The 26,649-nt window shown below is 38.9% G+C and overlaps 1 protein-coding gene across 1 annotated transcript in view; it reads right to left on the bottom strand.

Annotated features, from left to right (window-relative positions):
* Positions 1 to 688: 688 nt before the first annotated feature.
* Positions 689 to 26,649, bottom strand: part of LOC130915904 (septin-7-like) — an 81,094-nt gene continuing 55,133 nt past the window's right edge. The window contains exons 9-13 of the mRNA XM_057836114.1: positions 15,225 to 15,276; positions 14,857 to 14,982; positions 9,711 to 9,846; positions 9,454 to 9,599; positions 689 to 2,658 (exon numbers count right to left, since the gene is read on the bottom strand). Of these exons, the coding sequence (XP_057692097.1) occupies positions 2,619 to 2,658; positions 9,454 to 9,599; positions 9,711 to 9,846; positions 14,857 to 14,982; positions 15,225 to 15,276 (500 nt within the window). The 3' untranslated portion in view covers positions 689 to 2,618. The remainder of the gene's footprint in view (positions 2,659 to 9,453; positions 9,600 to 9,710; positions 9,847 to 14,856; positions 14,983 to 15,224; positions 15,277 to 26,649) is intronic.

Below are 26,649 nucleotides of genomic sequence, written 5' to 3'. Positions count from 1 at the left end.
ATGGCACCCAATTAAAAAATATAGACGAACCGCTTTTTAATCGGGTATGATGAAGTTTGGTAAATAATTCAGAAACATCCTCTGTATTTAAAATCCTATTGAGTTAACAGATATTCAAAAATGATAGACAAGCAGGCGTTAAAACTTCGTCAACTTTTAATATTGTCAATATACAATAACAGACAAGAAACCTGATCAAACAAGCTCAGAGAAAACATTTAAATACATTTAAAAGTAAATTAAAAAAAAAAAAAAGATAATTAAAAAAAAATCAGTAACCAGAAACATTTTAAACATCAATGTAAAATTCAAGAATGACTGGTTAACTTGGTAAGAGATTGTTTCCAAAAGTCAGTTTTAGTGGAGAGGATTCATTAAGTCATGCTTACCATTTTACAATTAGTTGTTTACAGACTTTGGAATAACATGTTCTCTGGCAAATATCGGCTTTAAGAATTCTAGAAAACAATAAAGCACAGAAAAAGACAGAGGAACTGGTTCCAATATGTACACCGTATATGTTAACTATCATGGCCTGAAGCAATTCTTACTATTTATGCACTAAAGTCTAGGAATTGTCCCTTTAGCATCTCGCTTAAATGCATCAAGACCACGCCAGGCAGTATGGAAAAATAGAACAAGATAATTGATTCATATAACGTATCTTAAGAAAACTACATGGGAACTCTTTTCTTTTCTTTCTTCTTCTCTATATGCATCTTCTTTTTTTTTTTTTTTAAACTGTCATAAGAAAATAAACCACGGCAACTCTGGGTAAGAAAGAGGTTCAAAGTGTTGTACTCGGGCTTTAACTTAAATTCTAGTTGACAGGCCAGCCGTTATTAGTTATGTGGAAGCGTATATTACAGAAATATTAGAAATGAGGTTAGGTTAGATTTATCTAAAAAAAAAAAAAAAAAAAAAACTTTCTTGAAATTTGGAGTATTTGCTCATTTTACCACCAATGAAACTGGTTGTATCACAATGTAGAACTGTTTTAATAATCACTATCATATACACCGGTGATGCATTTGCATCATATTTTCAGTTTAATTATGAAACACACTGCAAAGGAAACACTGACTGCAATTTGTAAATCCTTCTGGCCCTCTTTAGAGTCGTAAAGACCCGAAAACAAAACACTTAATGGCTTTGGCCTTACTCATATTCAACTATAAGACTTCACAATTGTGAGTCATCAGGTTTTACTCTTCTTAAATTGGTCTTTGGTGAACATGCCTTTGTCCTACCTCCGTGAAGGTGGCCCCACATCAGACGAAAATTATGTCACTTGTTTAATGCTATAGTTTTTGAGATGTTAATTCTTTTAGAGGTCAATCAGCCCCTCTTTCGATTAAAAATGGTTAAAAATTGTGTCGTGTTTGTGCTGCTATCATTTTTGAGATATTAATGTGGAGTGATGACATCGATCAATCCCCTATTTATTGCAAAATTGACCTGAAATGGTTTCATTCGTTTATGCTTCTATCGTTCTATAAATATTTAAAGTGAGGACTCAATTGCAGCACCTGTCGCGGTTGACGAAGCGTACCAACTCTCTCAATAACAGAGGGGTGTCCCTACAACTAGCACAAACCAATGCCCCCCCCTTTGCGTCAGCTGCGACTGACGTCATCAGTCCAAATTAATCTCTCAACATCTATAAAACGTTTGTAGCATAAACGAATGGCACCATTTTGAGTCCATTTTGCAATAAATGGGGGACTGTGTGACGTAATCACCTGAAATTATCTCAAAAACAACGGCAGCACAAATGATTTGACACCATTTTTTAATCAAAATGGGGGGCTGGTTGACCTCAGATTGACCAATAAAAAAATTGATATCATCTCAAAATGAATTGCCGTACAAACTAATGACATAATTGTCCTATAAATTTGCTTCTGATGGGCACGCCAACTTTACAGAGGTCTTTGTCCTACGTACAGACGGCAGTTTTGATAATGACTTGACTTTCAAGAAATCAAATACGTGTTTAATGTGTATTTATGAGGCATTCAATGCAGTTCTCCATTGTTTCAAATAGATGGCATGGTGTTAGCTCCCCTATTAGTCCATGCTACTTTAGCCCAACATCTGTAGCAATCTCCTGAGTCCATTAATTTCACTTGTAGTGCTTGACAAAACTATCAGACCACCGGCCCAATGTAGGTTTATAACAGCTGCCTGAAAAAATATAAACGGCCCTGTTCGTTCTTTAACTTTCGATCATTCTGTTATAATTTACAATGCTCGGTGATCTTTCATTCTTTTATGTAACAAAAAGCGCTGTATATACACCAAGCGTTTTTCCAACATGCTCCCAAAAATATTTAGCGTAATAAGGTGTATTGAGTGAACAAGTGTAATAATCTGGAGAACAAACAAACACTAAGTAGGTGTGTATACTTTCAGATTTCAATAAGGAGAAGTCAATTCTACAAACATGAATTCAAAACCACAGGGCTTCTGACGGATTTAACAATAAAACATAACTTTGTGGTACCCATTTGAATTGAAAAAGTGAAGAATGCTATGTTATATTACTAACAGTGTGTGTTAGTCTGAGAAAAGGAGCTGCGGACCACAGCTGGAAGTTAAGAGGGAACAGAGATTCTTCAAAAGATTTTTCCTTTCTTCTTGTTCTTCTCCATTGTCCTAGTTGATTAAAAAAAAAAAAAAAAAAAAAAAAAAAAAAAGATTAGAAATTGAATTCCGTATTCACACGTATGTCATCTCCTATTTAGACTTCTGTCACAGATAAACAAACAGAAGAGGGTTGTTACATTTACTTGAATAACCTTGAATAACTTTTTTTCGGCCGGGGGGGGGATTTTATTTGTAAGAGTTACAGTGGGGCATATAAGTATTCAGTCAACCACTAATTGTGTAAGTTCTCCCACTTGAAAATATTACAGAGGCCTGTAATTGTCAACATGGGTAAACCTCAACCATGAGAGACAATGTGGAAACCGCCCCCCCAGAAAATCACATCGTTTGATTTTTAAAGAATTTATTTGCAAATCATGGTGGAAAATAAGTATTTGGTCAATTCCAAAAGTTCATCTCAATACTTTGTTATGTATCCTTTGTTGGCAATAACTGAGGCCAAAGGTTTTCTGTAACTCTTCACAAGCTTTTCACACACTGCTGCTGGTATTTTGGCCCATTCCTCCATGCAGATCTCCTCTAGAGCAGTGATGTTTTGGGGCTGTCGTTGGGCTACACGGACTTTCAACTCCCTCCACAGATTTTCTATGGGTTTGAGATCTGGAGACTGGCTAGGCCACTCCAGGACCTTGAAATGCTTCTTACGGAGCCACTCCTTTGTTGCCCTGGCTGTGTGTTTGGGATCATTGTCATGCTGAAGACCCAGCCACGTCTCATCTTCAATGCCCTTGCTGATGGAAGGAGATTTTCACTCAAAATCTCTCGATACACGGCTCCATTCATTCTTTCCTTTACACAGATCAGTCAGTTGTCCTGGTCCCTTTGCAGAAAAACAGCCCCAAAGCATGATGTTTCCTCCCCCATGCTTTACACTGGGTATGGTGTTCTTCAGATGCAATTCAGTATTCTTTCTCCTCTAAACACGAGAACCTGTATTTCTACCAAAAAGTTCTATTTTGGCTTCATCTGACCATAACACATTCTCCCAGTCCTCTTTTGGATTATCCAAATGCTCTCTAGCAAACCGCTAGAGAAACCTGGACGTGTACTTTCTTCAGCAGGGGGACACGTCTGGCAGTGCAGGATTAGAGTCCCTGGCGGCGCATTGGGTTACTGATACTAGCCTTTGTTCCTGTGGTCCCAGCTCTCTGTAGGTCATTCACTAGGTCCTCCCATGTGGTTCTGGGATTTTTGCTCACCGTTCTTATCTTTTTGACGCCACGGGGTGAGATCTTGCATGAAGCCCCAGATCGAGGGGGATTATCAGTGTTCTTGTATGTTTTCCATTTTCTAATAATTGCTCCCACAGTTGATATCTTTACATCAAGCGTTTTACCTATTGCAGATTTAGTCTTCCCAGCCTGGTGCAGGTCTACAATTTTGTCCCTGGTGTCCTTCGACAGCTCTTTGGTCTTGGCCATAGTGGAGTTTGGAGTGTGACTGACTGATATTGTGGACAGGTGTCTTTTATACCAATAATGAGTTACAACAGGTGCCATTAATACAGGTAACGAGCGGAGCATCGTTAGAAGAAGTTAGACCTCTTTGACAGCCAGAAATCTTGCTTGTTTGTCGGTGACCAAATACTTATTTTCTACTCTAATTTGGAAATAAAATCTTTAAAAATCAAACAATGTGATTTTCTGTTTTTTTTTTTTCCACATTCTGTCTCTCGTAGTTGAGGTTTACCCATGTTGACAATTACAGGCCTCTCTAATCTTTTCAAGTAGGAGAACTTGCGCAATTGGTGGTTGACTAAATACTTATTTGCCCCACTTTAATTGAGTAGATTTGTGATGAGAGTTGTTACACTTTTCCTTTTTACACTAGAACTACCAAGGGTGGATCAGTTGAAACAAATCACTTTTGTATCAAGAGAAGGGTCATCTGACTCTAATCAGCATATCTTTTTCTGAACATTGAGGTCCTCATTTGTCATTCCCATTCACACTCGCAAAACCACAGGGTTGGATTGCTCCAAATAGCGTCTTGAGTGTTTGCGGAGGACTGTCTGACATTACAGCATTGAAAGAGCAGCTGTCTCAATCTCTCTGAATATTTAGTTGCGCTGTTTCTTGTATGTATGGAGCTATAACTGTCATATTGCTGATGATGCACAACACAAGTTATTTTTTTGCACAAAAAAGCTTTTTATTCAATTAAGAAACGTGAAAAAAACAAAAGAAACTATATACTGCCCCCTCAAAATCCGAGACCATGGTCCTCAGTCAGAAAAGGGGGGTGTGCCCTCTCCAAGTCAGGGATGAAATCCTGCCCTAAGTGGTGGAGTTTAAAGTGCGTGTGACACGAAAAAGCATGTTTATTTCATAATACACGCGGTATTTTATGCCACTGAATGATATGGGCCTCTTGGATGTGTGTGGAAGTGATCGCTATTTTTATTTAGTTTTTTGAATCCCGCGCCATGAAAATGAGTGACTTCCGGCTTCGGTCTTGCATTGAGGAGGAGGGCGCTGTGACGTGTACGGTAGAAGACGTCCTCTTTACGCTACAGTGTACTGTTGTGTATGAGGACGAAGGATTCCGCTGATTTTGCGGATTAATATGCTTATTTTTCGCATCACGCCAGCCAAACGGCTGCAGAAAAATCATTCTGTATGAGGGAGAGGCGTATGCGCCTTTTTGGAGTTTCAAAAGGTTCCCATTCACCGTGGATATTTACTGTGGGACCATTGGACTTACGAGGAAGTGAGTAAACATCTTGTTTTGTATTATGTCAAATACGAATACAGCGATTAGAAAGTAAACACTACAAACTTCCTTTAAATGAAGGACTACTTACATTTGATAATTGATAGGCATGTAAAAAGCTCTCCTAATGCTCATTAGCAGCAGCTCGTTAGCTGCACAACAACTCCAGCCGCCCTCCTCTGGGTTATGAACTGTAAATTGCTCTCCGCCGGGCGGTTTGCCGATCCGCGAAGACAATCGACAACCGGGTCGTCATGTCAAATAATCCAGGATAGTTATGCGTGATTTTCCGCTTCGAAGACTTTGAAACATCACTCGGTTCGGGTTAGCATGTCGGCTAGCTGTCAAGCCTTCTGGTTTGTTTACATTCTCCGAAGCCAGGGAAGGGAAATGACATATGTCCGATTTAGGTGTCATAAAATATCGTTCGGGAGGTGCGACAGTAAAGGTGAAGTCGACAGTTGACCATTATGGAGTAATTTTGCCATGTCGTCCTGAATAAATGCATTTTTATTATTTCATATTCCATTCAGCACAAGACTGTTATTTGTCATGACCATGCCATTTATTTAGCAATTGGGGAAAATACTTGGATAAAAAGAATATTCTGTAAAAATATTGAAATAAAGAGACAGAAACAATGACATTTTGCCGCTCTCTTCGTCGCGTTTTCCTCGTTGTGAATAGTTCCCCCTCGACGGGCTGACTGGTCCTTCTCAAGCCATTTATATAGCTATTGGGGAAAAATACTTGGATAAAAAGAATATCCTGTAAAAATATTGGAGTAGAGAGACTGAAACAATGACATTTTGCGGCTTTCTTCGTCGCGTTTTCCTCGTTCTGAATAATTCCCCCTCAATGGGCTGAATAGTAAAACCGATGAGCCCAGTCTACCGCTGACGTCATCCACCTGTTGGGGACGCTAAAGCCCTATTATGGTAGGCGTGGCTAACCGGCAGATTAAAAGACAAATTTCTCGTCATCTGTGCTTTGCTAAATTGTTGTATATAGTCGAATAGTCTCAAAATATGATTCTAATTCACATAATAATGCCATTTAAGACTTTTTTTCTCGTGTCGTATGCTCTTTAAGTATCTTGGGGTCTTGTTCGCGGGTGAGGGTAGGAGGGAACGGGAGATCGACAGGCGGATCAGTGCAGAATCTGCATCACTGCAGACCCTGCACCGGTCCGTAGTGGTGAAAAAGGTTTACCAGTCTATCTATGTTCCTACCCTCACCTGTGGTCACGAGCTGTGGGTCGTGACCGAAAAAAAGATTTTATGATACAACCAGCCGAAATGAGTTCCCTCCGCAGGGTGTCCAGGATCTCCCTTAGAGATTGGCTAAGAAGCTGGGTCATCCGGGAGGGATTCGGCATCGAGCCGCTAAACCTCCGCGTTGAGAGGAGCCAGCTGAGGTGGCTCGGGCATCTGGTTCGAACGCCTCATGGACGCCTCCCTGGAGAGGTGATCCGAGCATGTCCCACCAGTGGGAGGCCCCGGGGATTACTAGGACTCAACTATGTGTCCCGGCTGGCCTGGGAACGCCTTGGGATCCCGCCGGAGGAGCTGGTTGAAGTGGCTGGGGAGAGGGACGTCTGGGTTTCCCTGCTTTCCCTGTGGTTTCGCTGCTGCCCCCGCGACCCAACCCCAGATTAAGCGGTAGATGATGATGTTTTCAATGTGATAATACCAACATCTAGTAATGACGATTAAAAGTCGTGATATGAGGCCAATTGATCATTTGGTAATGCATCAGTAACATCCATTAAGACGGGTTATTAACTCAATCCATTTCAATTTCAATTGATGACTAAATAAATACACGCGCAAAGACTATCTTTGGTTCAATGGATCCACATGCAAAATAACATAGCAAATTAATGCATATCCTAGTTTTGCTTCTCACTGTTTTAAATCCTTTCAGATTGGTAACAAGGTTTTTTTTAGCTTGAGTGGTCGACATAATTCAGAATGTCAGAGTTGGCGCAGCCTTAGTTTACAGAGTTTACAGAGCTGTGGCAACCCAGACAAAGACTGGAAACTGGTCTTGTGATTGGCTGATGATGAACATGGAAGCAAAATAAACACATTTGCGACATGTAAATTGTCTTCCAAAATGAGAAAATCTCCGCTTAACCATTGAGATTCATTTTCGAATAATTTCCCACAAAACATGTTTCTTGAATGTCTATTGAAATACTATAGCGATTTCATGAATAGCGAAAATCCTACTTAGAGCGCTGCCATCAACCTTCCTCGAAAGCATAGATTGCAAGCTCTCTCTGTTGTCATTTGGCAACGATAGAGCACGGAAAACCAAAATATAATTGTTTTAATTTCATGGTAGGAAATGTTTTCTCCACTATAGGGCACTCCTCCACTTTGGACGGGGAATGTTTCATTCCTGTAGATTTTTAGGGCCTGAGCACCGAGTGGTGCGAGAGCCCTACTGTAATGCAAAGTTTATTAATTTTCTTTCTTCAGGGCAAATGAAAATGGACAATTTGGAGGCCTTAACATACTCAAATTCATGCTGCTTGGCATAAATTTCGATAATTTAACACGCCAAATTCAGTAAACGACTAATAATTCCCTGATCCAAAGTTGTTGGGTTTATTTTTTTCAAATCGGGCATGTATGAGAGGTATTCCAGCCTGAAAACGACTGCATTGAAATATGACCCATTAGGCCTGGCGCCCCCTACTGGAAAAAGGAAAGACCATTTTATTAAATATACGGGCTCCTCCTCCAATGGGAAAAAAAATCAACTGACCTCAAACCTGCATGGGAGAAGCCTTAAGAGACATGTTCAGGTGTCTGATGACAAATATTGCGGTTTCGTTGAAGCAGATGGGTCCAAACAGGAAAGTGAAAATGACAGTCACCATTTTGTTTGACCCCAAATTTTGAAGTCATAACTTAGCAGATATACAACATATCTGCAATAAAAACTTCCTGTGTTTATTGAGAGTCAAACCCCGAAGGAACCTGTAGGGGTCATTTGCATCAATCCTACAGCGCCAACTAGAGGCAACAGAAAGTCACTCATTTTAATGATACATGTCCAGTTGCTTTCAGGTTAGTCAGTGTAGTTACAAGACCTTTTGTAATACTACGTTTTCAGGCCCATATCCACGTCTCTGTCTGTTGCCGTGATGACCCTTTGTTCGCCATTAAAAAGTAGATTTATTCAGGGACTTAGGCAGTTTATAGAGCCACGAAATCTGGCACACTTGGTCGAATTGGTCCATTTGAAGATTCATTGCTGTGTTGATTAAGGGTGTGGCTGCATAGCTCAGTGGCGTTTGTTGTAGGACACTCTTCAATAGGGTTTTTTTCACCTATGTGTATGAATGTATTTCTCATCCTAGGATATACAAAAACATCTCTGTCAGACATGCCCACACCACAAAAAAAGAGGCGAGTTTCGAGCACATGTTAGATTCTTGTGAGATGATGAGTGGGGGACGATCTGCCTCCACCATGAGCTGCGTGACGTCCAAGTTGTGTCAAACTGCTGGGCCCGTTCAGTCCTGCTTGCAGGCCTAATTTTAGTTGGAATTCGATGATTTTAGTGTATTTTTTCAGCCTAATATGACAATTTAATAGGTTAGAGTACAGGATAATCATGAAAGTTCATATAGACGACTTTGTGATATACTTAATTCCAATATTTATTATAGGCAGTTACTCTCCAATTACTTCAGTATTCGTTACTTGTACTTGAGTACATTTTTTTTGGATACATTTACTAGAGTAATATTATTTTGAAGTAACACTACTCTTACTTGAGCAAATTTTTAATCCACCCACCTCTGCAAACAAATGAAAGAAAAATTCAAATAGTGATAAATTAGAAAAATGAGAACGGGTTCTAAAGGAAGTGTTCAAAAGTTTATAAAAGGGATAAAAATACAGAGCAATTGAAGTGCTACTAAAAGCATCCCGAATAATGTTGCATCAGCTAAATACAAATTAAACTGAATAATTCATCCATCTCAGCAGGCCACCATTTTTGTCAAACATAATTATGCTCGCACGAGTATGCTTTGGGGTATTTGTTACTTACTTAGAGGCATCCAACTTCTGCTGCTCAAGGATTCTCTGCTGAGCCTCCCAATTTGCTTTCTCATCTTCAAACACTCGTCTCTTCTCTTCCAATTCTTTGTATTGCGCCTCCAGGTTCCTTTTCATTTGTTCGTGTCGTCGTTCGAGCTGAATGTTTTAAACAGCAGACGGATACATCGATGACGTGACCGCGCACATGTACCAAACATTATGGAAATAAAATCGGATTAATCATAAGGCAAAACAATGTACTCGTACCTCGGCCTCAGAATCCTTCAGTTTCTGCTTCTTCTCCTTAACCTTCATTTCAAAGACTTGTTCCATCTCTGCTTCCATCTTCTTCATTTTCATCACATGTTCCCGCCGCTCCTCTTCCATCTGGGCCAGAGGACTCCTGTTGAAAATGGCATCAGTAATGTTTAGTTGAAAGGTTCGCCACCCTGATATTTATTCAAAGGTAATAGAATGGAATAGAAAGGCTTTATTGTCATTGTACACAGTACAACGAGATTTAAAACTTCGCCATAACGTGCACAAGAGGTGTGACAACATAAGGTGATATATTGCAATACTTTGTAGCCCAAAAGGTTATTGATATGCTCCCACCAAGAATCGATATATCGTTTTAAAAAGGTGTCTCTGCTGAAATAAATATAAAACAGGAACCAACAGGTTGCTACCAAAATCTTCCATTTGAATAGTGTCTATGTTAGCTCACTGTCTGTCACTGACGGCACTAGGCAAGGATGCAACAATACTTTATTTACTACAATATTTTATGATGAACCGTTCGATACGCCCTCTTCGATTCAATACGCAAAAACATTCAATCAAAATGAAAAGCTCCCAAAATATATTTTCTGAATTTGTTATCTCTCTCGCTAAAATGTCTGGCTCAGCTTTGCCTTGAAAAAAACATGAGAGGTGGGAGGTATGGTGCACGAGGATCATTGCTCGTAAGGAAAGACAGATACTTAAAAGAGGCAGCTTGCCAGCTTCAATATCGTACAGATATGTTGTTTGGCAGCATTTTGGGTGAGCCGATATGCTTTCCCCACTCGTACATATTAATAAACAAAGACTGCCTTTATGGATACGTACAACAAAGTCCACCAATATATTGTTGGCGTCTTGGCTGCTGCTCGCTTTGACAAAAGACAGGTTAAGACCGTGGGTCACAGACTGCTAACTCACGGTTACGTGATGAACAATGAGTGGCAAATTAAGAGCGCTGTACTTCAAACATGTCCTGTTTATGAAAGTCGATTGTCAAATCCTGGTGTTGTGCAGTAATGAGCAGTAGGCCTGTCGCGATAACAAATTTTAGTGTGCGATAATTATTCTCATAAATTATTGCGATATGCGATGTTATTGCGCCCCCCCCCCCATTTTTTTTTAACCAATTTACAATAACACAGTGAGAATACAGTATATATTAATAGATCAAGTACACCCATTTAAACGCAATAAATATTTACTCTTAAATTAAAAAATACTTTTTAAGAAATCACAACTAAAAACAATAGACCATGCTTCTTAAGTAAAAAACAACAATATTGATACCGCACAGAAACACAAAATAAAAAAAATGTGTTTAAAAAAATAAATAAAAAATTGCACTTAATAACTTAAGCATTTAGGCAAATGAAAACTTTTCCCGTCATAGCTTCTGCAATGGTGTTCCATAGGGATGCAACGATACAGTTAAGTCACGGTTCGGTACGATTTTTGATACGGGGGACACGATTTTCAATCCGATTTAATACATTTAATGCTCTGTAAAAAAATAATTATATTTTTTGTTTCGTTTTTTTGTTGTTTTTTTTTTTGCTAACGAGCAAAAATTCCCATCATAAACATGCATTTTAGTGCATAATATTTATGTGCTTACTCCTTACTGATCTGAAAAAAAATTTGTATAAAAGGGCTGAGAACAAGCTTTACTGTTTGTAAAGTGAGGCAGGGCACACTGTTGATTGCTACAGCTCTCTTAGCAGCTAGGTTTACTACATGAGCAAGACGTCCTATTTGTGGTCCCAATCCATCTGTGTCACGTACTGAATTAACAATATTTGCAACATTATCTATAGTCACAGGTATGGATTGATTTGGCCTTCTTAACTTCCATTCAGTCATGATAGTTTAGAATTCATCGATGTAGTATATGGACGACGTGTCCTATAATCACTCTGGGCTCACGTAGCCAATGGCATGGGTCGTAGCACATCTAGTTTGCCATTTCATGATATCTAGAGTGTGGGCGCATTTAAAAAGTCACGTCTGCTTATTACTACACAACACCAGCATATGACAATCGACTTTCATAAACAGGACAAAGTTTGAAGCACAGCGCTCTTAATTTCATTCAGGTGTTCGTTGTCAAAGCAAGGTTGTTCGTAGCAGCCAAGTCGGTAACAATGTTTTGGCGGACTTCGTTGTAAATATTCGGCGCTGTGCCGAAAAATAGCCGCCCTGCGTGAAATGTCACTCCTGACGGGAGCGCCCACACGTCAACAACACCGGCGCGCCATAGATGGTCCACAGTCACTCCGGAGCACTGACGCGGCCGGTATACGTTGAACAATAGGATATAATGGGAACGATTGGCTCCGGCGCTAGTTTTTGCCGGACATGGAACGAAGATGCATTTTGCGCGGTTGGTAAGGAGGAATCCGAACTTTTAACAGCAGTCTGTCGCACACGCGCACGCGAGGCGATATATCGCAGCAGAAAAATTACCAACTTCAGTTTTATTTATCGTGCGATAAATGGAATTATTGCATATTGCGACAGGCTTAATGAGCAGACGTGACTTCTGTGGCGTTTGTTAACTTTTTTTAATGCCCGACCACACTCGTGCGCACACACTAGATATCAAAAAGCCACCTAGATGCGCTACGTTAGATCCCCCCCCAAGTCCCATGCCATTGGCTGCGTGAGCCCAGAGTGATCATGGGACGCATAGTCCATATATTACATCGATGATTTAAAAACAGCCATGACTGAATGGAAGTTAAGCAGGACAAATCAGTTACTACCAGTGAGTATAGATAATGCTGCAAATATTGTTAATTCAGTACGTAACACAGATGGACTTGGACAACAAATCGGATGTTTTTCCCCATGTGGTAAACATACCTGCCAAGACCAACCCAACAGTGTGCCCCGCCTCACTTTACAAACAGTAAAGATTGTTCTCAGGACTTTTATACAAAATTTCTTCAGATCAGTGAGAAGTAAGCACATAAATATTATGGACTATAATGCATGTTTATATGATGGCATTGCTATTTTTGCTTGTTAGCAAAATAATTTAAAAAATTGAATTTTTTTGTTTCAGAGCATTAAATGTATTGAATCGAATCGAAAATTGTGTCCCTCGTATCAAAAATCGTACCCACCCGTGGCTTAACTCTATCGTTGCATCCCTAGTGCTAGGCATCCAATGGCATACCGCAAGCAACACGTCACTTCCGCTCATTAATATTCATGACATTAGCTACTGTTGCTAAGTAGGGACAAGGAACCGTTTGTCCCTAATAGGAAATGAATGGAAATCGTGTACAAAGGAGATGTTTACAGAGCTAAACCTACCAATTCTCTCCGAAAATGATGTGCCTGGTGCCAAATTCACTGGCAAAGATGTGGAAGAACATAAAAATGTTCAGTTAAAGAGATGGCTTGAGTGTCTAAGGCTGAAAAAGACGAAAAAAACGAGCCGACTTAAGCATAGCATTAGCTTTTTTATCAGCGCGACTGACAATCACATTCTCCTGTTTCAACAAGCTATCCTTTACCATCAGCCCCGTCTTTCTTATATATCCTCTGGTTGTCCTACGTCTCTTACCGTTCTTGGGGGTAATTTAGTTAGCTTTGTGTAGCGATCGCAAATGCTACTCAGTGACAGCCAACGAACACTTAATTTTTTCATTGATAACACATCTTAATTCTATAATTTATTTACACTTCCCCCTTACTAAAGTTGTTTATATATATATAACAGAAACGGTAACAGTGGCAGTCAGATACCATTGTAATTCTTTTCAGGTCATTCATTGTCAGACAGAAGCAGTACAGGAACAATGTTACGCTAAAAGAATAAGTTAAAAATATAAAAATGGCTTACTTCTTTGTCCTCTGACAGACCATGCCAACCCAACATAATGTTTACTGCATATGAAATGTCAATGGATTCACTGAGCTGGTGTTAAAGTCCGCGCAAGTTGATTCGGTCTTCACATTTTTTCCTCCCGAGTTTTTGGTTTCCGGAAACGTAAGAAGAAACATCCTTCATGTGTCGTAATGTCTAGAGTCGTTTCTACAAGTTCCAAAAAAGCAATGCGTGATCGGCATGTTCGTTTTTGAAAGATTACCGGCGAAAAGTAGCACAAATTACGTTAAGTCTATGCGAGGGCGGGTCTATAATGTCCCACTTCGGCTTTACTTCCGCTTTACGATGCGACGTCACGGTCTAAAAATAGCCTGCGTGCGGTACGCCATTCATTTTGACATGTAGAGCTGTCAAAGGCACTAAAACATTAACATCCAGTCTTTAGTGGGCATTCACAGGTTACTTCCTGTTGATTTTGAGTCCCTTTTCAATAACCCAAAATCAATAGGAAGAGACATTTAAAATCAACAGGAAGTGATCGGTAAATGCCCCAAAAGGAAAAGGAAGTTACCGAAAATGAACAGGAAATGATGTGAAATGGCCTAAAGTTAACTCACTGCCTGACAGTGGCTGTGATTGACGGCCATAGACATCCAATCCAGTTCATATATGTACACCTGCACTTCAAGCGCGTGTACTTTAACTGCAAACACCATTTAACTTTCAGGAGTGGGCAAACTATTCCACAAAGGGCCGCAGTGGGTGCGGGTTTTTGTTCATACCCATCATGAGGACAGCTTTTCACCAATCTGGTTTCTTACAAGTGCAATCAGTTAATTGCAGTCAGGTACTTTTTGTTTCCACTGAAACCTACTTGGTTAAACTGTCTGTGCTGAATCAGTTGGAACAAAGACCAGGACCCACTGCGGCCCTCGAGGACCAATTTGCCCACCCCTGGTGTAGTTGCATGTACTTCCATATACTTGGGCTTACAGTACATGTATTTGGGTTTACTTGGACTACAAGCATACCAACCACCACAGCATAGCTACCACCCACACAATTTCCCTAGAAATCGCCCTTTCTAGTTTCTAATTGAAATGCAACATTGGTTTAACACAGCATGATTCTCCATTGCGAAGTGCTTATCTGGCAAACCAGAAAAGGTATGTTGTACTGCTTCAGTAGTTTGATCCTGTTGCAAAACCATTTTTGGCCACCAGTCTTACATATTGCTCCTGAAAGTTCTGTGAAAAAGGCAATGTAAGTTTGAGAAAAGATTATAAGTCCTACTTGGTGAGTTGACCCTTGGTCTTGGTGTTGTCCACTCCATTACAGGTGACTGCGGCTAGCTTCTTACTGCGGTAATTCTCATAGTGGACATTGTTGGTGACGTCCTTCAAATCCTGCATGTGGGTCCTATTAAGAGTGGGAAAACAAAGTTGCATATCAAGATTCATTGTGCTCCAGGTCATTGTTGTGCAAGAACGGTAAATCAAAGGCAACTAGACACGACATACAGTATTATAATAATATTAAAGCATCACCATTCCAAGCATTGGAGGTATTTTGGGATACCTATTTATATGATGTTTTTTTTCTATAGCATACGTATAAAAACTTGCATTCACAAATTTAGTTCATTGTCCAAAACCTCTTACCTGATTAACATGTTGCGTAGCACAGTAAAGTCGCAGTGTTCCCCATTCTCCACTGAAACACACACAGATCACAGAGATATTAAAAGGAACACGGATACTTATCTTATTGATGGTTGCAATATATGAATAGGGAAGAGTAGGAAAAGTGTTTTAAATTTAGGCTTGACATTTGCAATTAATGTGATGTACAAACAATTGATTATTTGTTATTTACAACACATACAGTAAGTAAAATATAAATAGCCTAGTGGTTGTGATTAATTCAATTTATTAGTCTTTTTGATTTTGTGCTATGATTGCATATCAGGCCAGGTTAAAAGGAATTCATGATTTTTTGTAAATGGGGAACTCAATGTAATATTTACCAAGCTACGTAGCTTGTCTTTCAAGGAAAAGAAAATTACTTTTACATTGGATTACAAATCCACAAAAAAAGAAACAGGATTACAAATCCACAAATAAAAAAGAAAAAAAAAACATCCCGTCACGATGGATTTTGGGTCAAGATTTATTGTTTTTCTGCATCCTGAAATTTTATGATGCTGACTGTTATCTAAGGTTTCTTGAAGGGTAAACAATATCGTATTAAAAAAAACAACAACAAAAAAGTATCCATGAATTACAAAAACTGCCCTAATAAATTAAAATCCAATGTTTCTGATCCTTACAAATCTGCTAAACCTCAATGTTTATAATGGTGATGTCCCAGAAGATTAGAAGATTAAAATCCGGGTAAAAAAAGATTGGGTTTTTATAAAGTACTTATTAAGAATTCTTCAAATTGTTTACATATTTTGCGGTTTAATGCATTTATTTTCTGTGCAGAGCTGCACCTTTATTTTGGAAAAGATGCTTGCATGCTTATTTCCGGTTCTATGTTTTAGTCGGCTCTTACACGCAAGTCAGATGTCAATAATGATGTGAATATGCTTATTGGAGTGAATTGGAGGTGCTGCACATGGTTTGTGCATATTCCCCACAAGCCTAAGTGGAGGAATAGTTGTGATAAACATGGCTTTATGTTCGTTTTTGCCAATTGTTTATAGTCGTGGCTTTGTAGCTGTTCTTTTGCACCTAACTACCGTTAGCATGATACGTAGCTTATCATATAGCATCAAAATAATTGATGTGAGCAGTAAAAGTTTTAATTTTATGAGAGATCATGAGCAAGTGTTTGCTATAATTGGTTTATTGTCAAAATAATGCAGTTTATGGTTTAATATGCCAACGAATGTTAACCAGACTTAAGTATGTCATTCACTAGAAACTGAATGTGTGTCCGTGTCTGCATGTGAGCCATTAAAGAAGTTGAGTTCATCTGACGACTCCTGTGCTCTCTGATCTGAGCCCCTCTGGTGGTCAACAAATTTGAGTTAACCAGTCAAAAGTAAAATTCTTCTACAGTACTTATTCATTTTTATTTCTAAGTACTGACTCATCGTCAAATCCAATGTAAATGGAATATTCTTAATAGTACCGCTTTACAGTGATTAGTTTCTTGGGAAACTGTAATGAGTTACAGGAAAGTAACGGGTTCCAGGCGTGGACATCCATTATGCAGTTTATGTTGATTACTGTCTGAAAATGAAACTTGTTGTCGTTGCAAGAACCATCCAAAAATCTCAAACTGTTATTTGTCTTTTTTTCCACAATTTTCAATATTCATCTTTTTGTCATTGAAATAAAGTCAAATTCCATAACAATGTTATTCTTGAACCATAGACTTCATAATGTATTGACGGGACACAGGGCGCGGGGCTGATTCATAGGGGGCCCATCTCCGCCAAAGCCGACGAAGTGGAAACACAAAGAGCTTTTTATGTTGAAAATTCTTGTGAAAAAATGCTTACATCCCTGAATTTTTTTAGATATAGACGCAAAACAGTGTTGATTTTTGGTTAAATGCAAAATAAATAAATAAATAAACTGGCAGTTAGCATTTATTTTACATAAATTATTTACTAGCAGCACATCACAAACGTGAGGTTATTTAGCTTTTGGAAGCTTTTCAATTCCTTCACTTTGACAATTTGTAAAGCTTTATCACACACGTTCAAAATGACACGCATTTTAACAATAAAGCATTTGACATAAAACAACTGGTGTTCAAACGTCCATCTAGTCTGATCAGTATGTAAATTTAGTAGATTAAATCAGCCGAACAAAAGTCCGCTATCTTAAATGCTATGAATGCTAACGTATTTACACGTAACTCCACAAACTGTAGCAGTACACTTAATTACAAATGCATACACAAACATATTAGCTGAAACAACTTACAGCCTTATTTGGGCCAAACTAGAGTGCAGCTGTCATTTGTCCATGTCAGACGTCGGAGTCTGCTTTTCAAGCATACAAGGCAACAGTCCAGCCAGACCCAACTCTGCCACCAGAGGGCAATGTATCCACCATCATTAAACAAAATACAAAACTGTATGTAGGGGTATTTAAAGGGTTAATTCTGATTTCTGCTGAAAATTGGGTTACGTCGCCAGCGTAGGAACGGAACTCGTTCGTAACCCGGGGACTACCTGTATTTATTTTTATTTTTCATTTCAAGTATTTTGACGTAAATTTCAACTTTATCGGTGAATTTACGCAGAAATTTGGGTTATGTTGCGAGCATAGGACGCAACGGAACTTGAGGACTCTTTGGAATTTTCCTGATGCTTTCCAGCTAGTTGCAAGTGAGGCTACAGTATTTGAGGGAAAAAAAAAAGCGATCTTCTGTTTACGAAACAAACTTTCATCGTGAAATAGGGCGGCCGGGATTAAAACTCCAGCTAACTCCGCTCTGTATTATGCGAAAGATGCGGTAACTTCCTTGGTGGACTAAGAACAAACAGTATCATGATGGGTGAGTCGGCGAGTTAAACTGGAGTTTAACTACACAGTTATGGTTAATGATCAGATGGGATTCTGGAAAAGGTATGCAGATAAACTGCTGCAAAATGTGAATGTGACAATATACATTATGAACACAATCTCCAGCCCCTCTCATTAAAAACGCTGCTCCTTATTGGTTTAACTTCCAGGCCACTGGAGGTCAATCATCATCAGGAGAGCGAATAAGGAGGACACCTTACCATTGATGAAACTTAAGCAGTCTTGCCCCTTGGCCTCCCAAGCCAGCCATTGACCTCCTGTTTCTTCTAGGGGAGGGAGCTCTGACGAAGGGGAGGGGGTATGGTTTTTCAGTTACTGTCCGTGCCCATCGGGGGCAAAATCTGGGTCTGGAGTAACTGGGGTTTGAACATTTCAGATGCCGATTCTGGCCCATAATCAGCCCAGATTTGGCCCAGGTCATCATTAAAACCTGTCCAAGCTGACTGGCTTAAGAGTGCAGGGGTTGTTAAAGGTAGCGGAATAGTTGGAAGGTAGTTATAGGAGGTTTTATGCATGACCAGCTGTGGGAGTAGCTTTTAGGGAGACAAATGAGGATCCCGTGGATTAAAGGAAGGAAAAAAACATAGGGGCTTGTTAATAGCAATCTGAACCCAAAGGTAAAAAATATCCGATTCATTTCATTTATCAGCAATGTATGTCTACTCTGTTCTATATGTCAATCAGTGATAACATTAAAACATATATCCTCATCCATCCGTAAGGAAGAGCAGGAGTGCAAAAATTAAATACAAAATTAATTAAATGTGTTATTAAAATACTTCTAATGCTTTACTTCAATTTTTATTGAAACTTTTATCTAAAATATTATGAAATAAATAATAATTTAAATACCGTATTTTCCACACTACACGACGCATCGGAGAATAAGGCGCACCTTCAATGAATGGCCCTTTTTTTAAAACTGTTTTCATACAGTATCACAAAAGTGAGTACACCCCTCACATTTCTGCAGATATTTAAGTATATCTTTTAATGGGACAACACTGACAAAATGACACTTTGACACAATGAAAAGTAGTCTGTGCAGCTTATATAATAGAGTTAATTGTCCTTTGGTTTGATGAGACGAAGGCAGCTGAAGAGCTTTTCGGATTTCGTTTTTGAGTGTTTTACTCGGTTGAATTGTATTAAATGCATCATTCGCCGTCTCAAAAAGTCACATAAAAAAAAAAAAAATAATTGACAGTGTAGTTTTTGAGTTACGGCCAAAGCAACACCTTAGCAATGAGGGACGCGCCGCCCTGCCGACCACTACCTGATCACGTAACTTCCGGGGGGCCTCGCCACCACTCTGAACACGGAAATATAGCACCACGCTATCCTCACCATATATTGCAAACATTTTCTGGGTTTTACTGGCAAGATTCGTCAAGCCATCTCGATGTGTAGCGATGAATTGCTCACAGGAAGACTCAAGACTCTATGAGTGCTCCAAAAAAACTTCTCGTGCAAAGGTTTGGACCGTTTTTGTGAGCATGCATACAGGTCCCCAATCGGCTCATTGTTTTCATCATTTCAGCGACGACAGCTTTGAAAACCTACAACAATGCAACCTTGGTTTTACAAGGACGTAAGTAGACCCTCACTGACTTTTCTGATTCTAAAATTTGATGCTTCATTAACCGTCGACTGGATGTTGTGCTCGTCGAAGCATTTATGTCATCGATGACGTCGACTAGTCGAGACAGCTCTAAATTAAGGGCTTTTAGGTGCGCCTTATAGTACGGAAAATACGGTAAATAGAATTTGAAATGTTGTAATAAGTATGTTTAAATAACAATTGAAATAAAATATTTAAATGGAAACATTTTACAATTATTCAATTGTGTGTTTAATTTTCGCGCTCAGGTCCTCCATACAACAGGCGTTTTTTTTTTCTTTTTCAAATACAGTCATAGGAGTGTTTGTTTTGAATCTATGAGAGTCAATGACAGACTATGTTGCATGTTAGAAGCATTGAATCTCTCTTTTGAAACATGCAAAAGCATGCGTTTTTTTGTCTTTGGAATTGCCCAAGAATGCAAATGAATGAAAATAATGACAAAGCCACATGTTACACTATTACCTTACATGGACCGCAACATTATAAGCTCATGAAACTATTCAAGACGAAGACGTGAGAGGATCATAGATCCCAGCTTTGTTAAGTGGTAATTGTCTGGCCAACTTTTGAATCCTTGATACCTGTGTTTCATTGAAACACAGGGAATTGAATCACATTGTACAGAAATGCTGCAGAAAGGCAGAAATGCTGCTGTAGAACCGTAACTACTGAGGAAGCAAAGATGGGACCCATGGTGTTAATGCAATGCATTGCAGCTATTAACAGCTTATAAATATTTTCTGAAAGACTGGACATACCATCAGACCTGGGACAAAAAACTGATGTAACTTGAAATAAAATAACTAAATAGGGGCAGAAACAAGCAATCAAATGCTATTGAATTTGATAGTATAAAAAATATTGCGTTGTCAAGTAATGTTTTTTTAGTATTGGTTTAAAGGGTATTCTTTTTTTTACTGATACTTTTTGTATAAACTAAATATTAGTATATCTGCAGTAAAAATGTAAAAGCCCCTCACGAATTCCTGATTACCGTATTGGCCGGAATATAAGACGGCCACGATTATGAGCAACCCGCTCTTTTTCAAGACTCAAGTTTGAAAAGACTTTTTGAACACCAAATTAATTTTTATACAGAAAATAATTTCAGTACATCTGAAACAAATGATTATAACAATATATTTGAGAGAAAAAGCATGTTATTTTGCCTCATTCAAATCTTAATATCATAACATTTAAATATGTAAACTAAAGTGCAATCACATTCGTAAATGAATGGCTTCTGGTTTTTGAAATGTAAATAAACCAATCTATTGTGATAAAACAACAAAATTGCAATAACTGCATTAACCATCAAAGTGAGGTCTAACTGTAACTAGTCTTGAAACAAATCTGAATAAGGAGAAACATTGCGATAAAATAATGCAAACTGGTTAAACTTGAGAGTAGCTGAGATCTGTCATGACAGAACATTACTCCTCAAGTTCAGCATTCGCTTCAATGATATCTAGCGCCATCTAGCATTGTGAATGGGTATAATGCCTAGACCCCGAATATAAGACTACTCCCACTTTTTCAGTCTTATTTCAGTGCAAAAAATGCCGTCTTATATTCGGGCCAATACGGTATATATCTTGGGGTCATTTCAATATCTCTCAGAGAAGCTTGATAGCGATACCATCAAAGGGCCGAACGTGTCAATCATCATTTCGCTTGTTAAACACTAGTGGTAGTGTGCTGGTGCAACTCACTGTGTAACTGAGAGGCTGTTCTCAGCAGCATGAGCGTCAAAGCGTGAGAGTGGATTTCAGTGGACTCGTTCAATGACGCATTTAATAGAGACAAGCATTTTTCCACGTTATTCTTGTTTAAAAATAATTCAAATTATGATGGTGGCACGATGGGACTGTAACATGTTGAATGTATCTGTTATGAATGCATGTTTTTGGTATCTGATCGGGACCTGGTATCGGCAGATTCTCAAATCATCAGTTGATTTGGGTTAAAAAATATGTGATTGGGACATCCCTACTAGTTTGAGTAAAGTGACTTATCCCCAGGAACAATATAATACAGTGGTACCGCTACATACAAAGTTAATTCGTTCCAGGACGTTGTTTGTAAGTCAAAATGGTTCTACGTCGAGAAGGATTTTCCCATAAGAATACATAATAATTCCATTAATTCGTTCCACGGCCCAAAAACCTACACTAAATCCTTAATAAATCCTGCTGGTACTATAACAAATAGCTACTAAGCCTGCAAGCAGGGCTGAACAGGCCCTCGCAGTTTGCCGCAACTCGGACGTCACCCAGGTCAGGGTGGTGGCAGATCGCCCCCCTCTAATCATGTCATGAAAACCTAAGTAGTTCGAAACTCACCTCTTTTTTGGGGATTAGAAATACATTCACACAACTAGTAGAAAAAACCTTACTGGACAGAGTACTACCAAAAAAGGAAGTGCTACTAAGCTTACAAAAGGTCTTGTAACTACAATGACCAACCTGAAAAGAACTGGACAAGTATACGGCAACTGTTGCCACTAGTTGGCGCTGCAGAGTTGCTGCAATTGACCCCTACAGGAACCTTCAGGGTACGACTCTTAACAAGCATGGGAAGTTTGGCGCAGATATGTTGTATATCTGCCAAGTTATGACTGTTCTAAATTTGTGGCGAGACAAAATGGCAAAGGTCATTTTCACTTTCATATTGGAGCCCTGTGCTTCAACGAAACCTGGCTCCCCTGACAAAGGTTTGAGGTCAATGGATTTTTTTTCTCTTGGAGGAGAAGCTTGTCTTGTAAAAAAGGGTGTTTCTTGTTCCCACTAGGGGACGCCAGGCCTATGGGCAGCCCGCCCAGGTCAGGCCCGTGAATGAAAAAACATTGATAACTTAAGATCTCGTATGTCTCGTGAACAGTCTCACCAATTTTTAAGGAGGATCCAACTAACTCTGTAGGCCCCAAAGTCTCATGTGCACCCTGAAAATCGATAAAAAATTAAAATTCAATCCAAAATACTTTTGGAAAACTTTTGAAAATTTTTGGAGCAGTTTTGCACAACGTGTCGAATCCCCAAATTTGATCGCTCTACGTTGAAAAAAACCTAACAGAAGAGGCCTTTATGAAAATTTCAAGGGGGCGCTAATGAACCATTTTGTTACGTTTTTTTCGAAACGTTGCAAAATTATCATAATTTACGGGTAGCCACGTGTATGTGCGAATTTTCGAGCATGTTCAGGCCTCCAAATTGGCCATTTTCATTTGCCCTGAGAAAAAAAAAAAGAACAATAATCCTTTGCATTACAATAGGGCTCTCGTACACTTGGTGCTCGGGCCCTAATTACACAGAGAAAAACAAATAAATTATTAATAAAAATCGAAAAAATAAGAAAATAGTAATCCTAAATAATACCTGTAATAATATAACGAATCGGCTTTTAATGTGGCCGATGGGGTGTACCTGAACTGCGTGGCTGACTTGACATAGTGAAGAGGACTTTTTACTTTCACTTTTCATATTCAGCTGCGGCTGACAGTAGGCATGTTGTGTTGCACACATTCTGAAATAAATGATTAAAAACCTGACGAAGCTGGAGATTTTTTGGCGATGTTACCACAAAAATAATTATCACCTTAACTCAAAGACTGACGAACGGAGGTCAGAGGAGTACCGTTGAGATGGTAGACATTCTACGGCCGTATTGTCGAGTCCACAGACGTGCACACCACTCATATTTCTCTTTCATTTCCATCTTCATTTTATGGTGAGCCTCACCTTTTTTCTTTTTTCACCACCTGCGCTAGCATTCTTACAACCCATACTGATTTGACAAAGAAACCGCGGCACTGTCATAAATCGTCGTATTTCGAGCATGTCATCGGATGTGGAAACAAAAAGTGAGTCAAATTTTACGTCGGATGTCGAAAAGGTTGTGTGTCGAAGGGATCGTATGTTGAGGTAGAGGTACCACTGTATATTTATATAGTCCAAATACAATATGGTATGTTATAAATCACATAATATTATCAGGATCAATGTCTGCATGTCATCACTATCATTAAGGTTGGTAACCGATGTGCTCTGGATGTAAAGTGGGTGAATCTGACATCCACTGCTTATGTTGCTATCTCCTGAATAAAGATGTAGACTCCATTTTGCCCCTAAAATCTAAAACTGCGCAAGTATATTTTTCATCTAGTCACACTTGTGCGACCATAACGTCTGCCAATTTTTACATTTTCAACAGAGTCAGCAACAAAAAATTCAATAATAAACCTCACATCCGCACTTAAGCCTAGTTTCTGGAGTAAATGCAGAAATAAAATATTCAAATGTGTATTCTTAATCTAGTCAAAATGTCAATATATAATTTTCTGTTCTATTTGCACCCAAAAATTGCAGATTGTTAGATATTGTACTCCGAGTAAGAACAATTAAGTCTGAACCCCTGTCGCTTCATCTTGTGAAAACAGTGCATTTTTCAATATTTAAAAGATGAAATCAGTATCACGCCCAAGTCTGATAAAAGCAACAGTTTTCATCGTCAGCCTAATGATGAGAGCTCAGCAACAGAAGAGTGGAGAGGAAAGGAGTGATGGAAAGGTCAAGGATGTTTTGATGGGGAATTGAAGGTGACAAAATGGGGTTAAAATAAAGACAAGGCTGGTTCTGTTTACCAAATATGCCCTCTGTCAGTCATGGAAAAGAATGAAAGAAAAAAAACAGAAAAGGGAGAGAGAGGAAAGAATGAAAACGTGAACGACTACAAATGATCATTTTTCAGACAACTCTTAAACTAGCATCAATAAAAGCATGGTGAATATCTTGTATATCAGCTGGATGTTTCATGTCATCCAGGAACATCTTTCAAAAGACAAGAAGGTCCAGCCTCCTTTTCCAGAATCCCTGCCAGTATAAAAACCAACATCACCAGACAAATGCTCTAATTTGATTGGGGGAATAACAGTGGGAGTAAAAGAAAATACTGTAATGCATTAACTGTCATGATACACTCATGGTAGCTCAAAATGCAATATTATTTAAAGGCAGAGGTAGGTAGAGTAGCCAAAAACATTACTCCAAAATAATATAACTCAAGTAGAGGTAGCATCTCAAAAATTTACTGAAATAAAAAGGCATTCGGTCAAAAGAATACTCAAGTAATTGAAGAGTAACTGCTTTCAATATTGTTTTTTTTTGGTTTCGCAATGGTATATATTTTTCTCAGCACGACATAATGTACAATGGAATGAAAAAAGTATCTAAACCTTTTGGAATTTCTCACATTTCTGCATAAAATCATCAAATTTTATCTGATCTTTGTCAAAATCACACAGATGAAAATACAGTATCTGCTTCAACTAAAACCTAACAAACATTTATAGGTTTTCATATTTGAATGAGGATAGCATGCAAATGATGACAGAAAGGGGAAAAATAAGTAAGTGAACCCTCTGCCTAAGGAGACTTAAAGAGCCAAAACCATTTTTTACCAAACATTTTAAGTCAGGTGTGTGCCCAATCACTGATGAGTAGTGTAAAGCTGCCCTGCCTACTATAAAACAAACACCCGGTAAAAAATGTCTTGATAAGAAGCATTGCCTGATGTGCATCATGGCTCGGTCAAAAGAGCTGTCTGAAGACCTGTGATCAAGGATTGTTGATTTGTTGGAAAGGATATAAAACCATCTCTAAAAGTCTGGATGTTCATCACTCGACAGTAAGAGAAGTTGTCTACAAATGGAGAGAGTTTGGCACTGGCACTGAGTGGCAGTCCACCCAAGATGACGGCAAGAGTTCAGCGCAGAATACTCAGAGGTAAAAAAGAACCTTAGAGTGTCTGCTAAAGACACAGAAATCACTGGCACAGTCCAATATCTCTGTGCACCCATCAACTATACGTAAAGCTATGGCCATGAACGGTGTTCATGGAAGGACTCCACGGAGGAAGCCACTGCGGTCTAAAAAAAAAAACAAAAAAAAACAATTGTTGCTCATTTGATGTTCACAAAAAGGCTGTTGGACACTTCACAGATGTTTTGACAAAGTAATTTGTGGATTAATGAAACCAAAGTCGAATTGATTGGGATTAACACACGTGTGGAGGAAAAATGGAACAGCTCAACAACACCTCATCCCTACAGTGAAGCATGGTAGAGGGAGCATTGTGATTTGGTGCTGTTTTGCTACCTCAAGGCCTGGACAACTTGCAATCATTAATTGAAGAATGAATTCAAACAGGACATTTTGAGGGAAAATCTGAGGCTGTCAGACAGTTGAAGCTAAAAAGAGGATGGATGCTGCATCAGACAATGAGCCAAAACACAGACGTAAATAAACTTCAGAATGGTTTTAGATGAACAAAATACACGTCCTGGAGTGGCCATGTCAAAGTCCAGACTTGAACCCCATTGAGATGCTGTGGTATGACCTAAAGACAGTGATTCATGCCAAACATCCCAGGAATCTGACTGAACTACAGCAGTTTTGTAGAGAAGAATGGAGGGGTGGGGGGCACAAAATATTAAATGTGAGGGTTCAGTTACTTATCCCCCCCCCCGTCATTGTTTGCATACTATCCTCATTTATATGAAAACCTATAAATGTTTGGGTGGTTTTAGCTGAAGCAGTTTTTTTCATCTGTGTGATTTTAACAAAGATCAGAGCCCATTTGATGGTGATTTTATGCAGAAATGTGAGAAATTCCAAAAGGTTCAGATACTTTTTCATACCACCGTATATGAACTGTTATTACTATAATGTACTACAAACGATTAAATGACCATCTTAAGCCAGAAATACACACAAATAATTAATTCTTACTTGAAAAATCTACAGAAATGAGACATCACCCATCCAAAGTGCATCAGTGCACTCTAATGGAGTAAATATATTTCCCGTCATGAAATTAAAAGATCATATCTCCTATTTTCCATGGTCTATCGGTGCCAAA

The sequence above is a fragment of the Corythoichthys intestinalis genome, chromosome 5, assembly GCF_030265065.1.
Source record: "Corythoichthys intestinalis isolate RoL2023-P3 chromosome 5, ASM3026506v1, whole genome shotgun sequence".
Lineage (NCBI taxonomy): Eukaryota > Metazoa > Chordata > Actinopteri > Syngnathiformes > Syngnathidae > Corythoichthys > Corythoichthys intestinalis.
The sequence above is the reverse complement of the archived record's forward strand: the minus strand, read 5'-3'. Positions and strand labels throughout refer to the sequence as shown.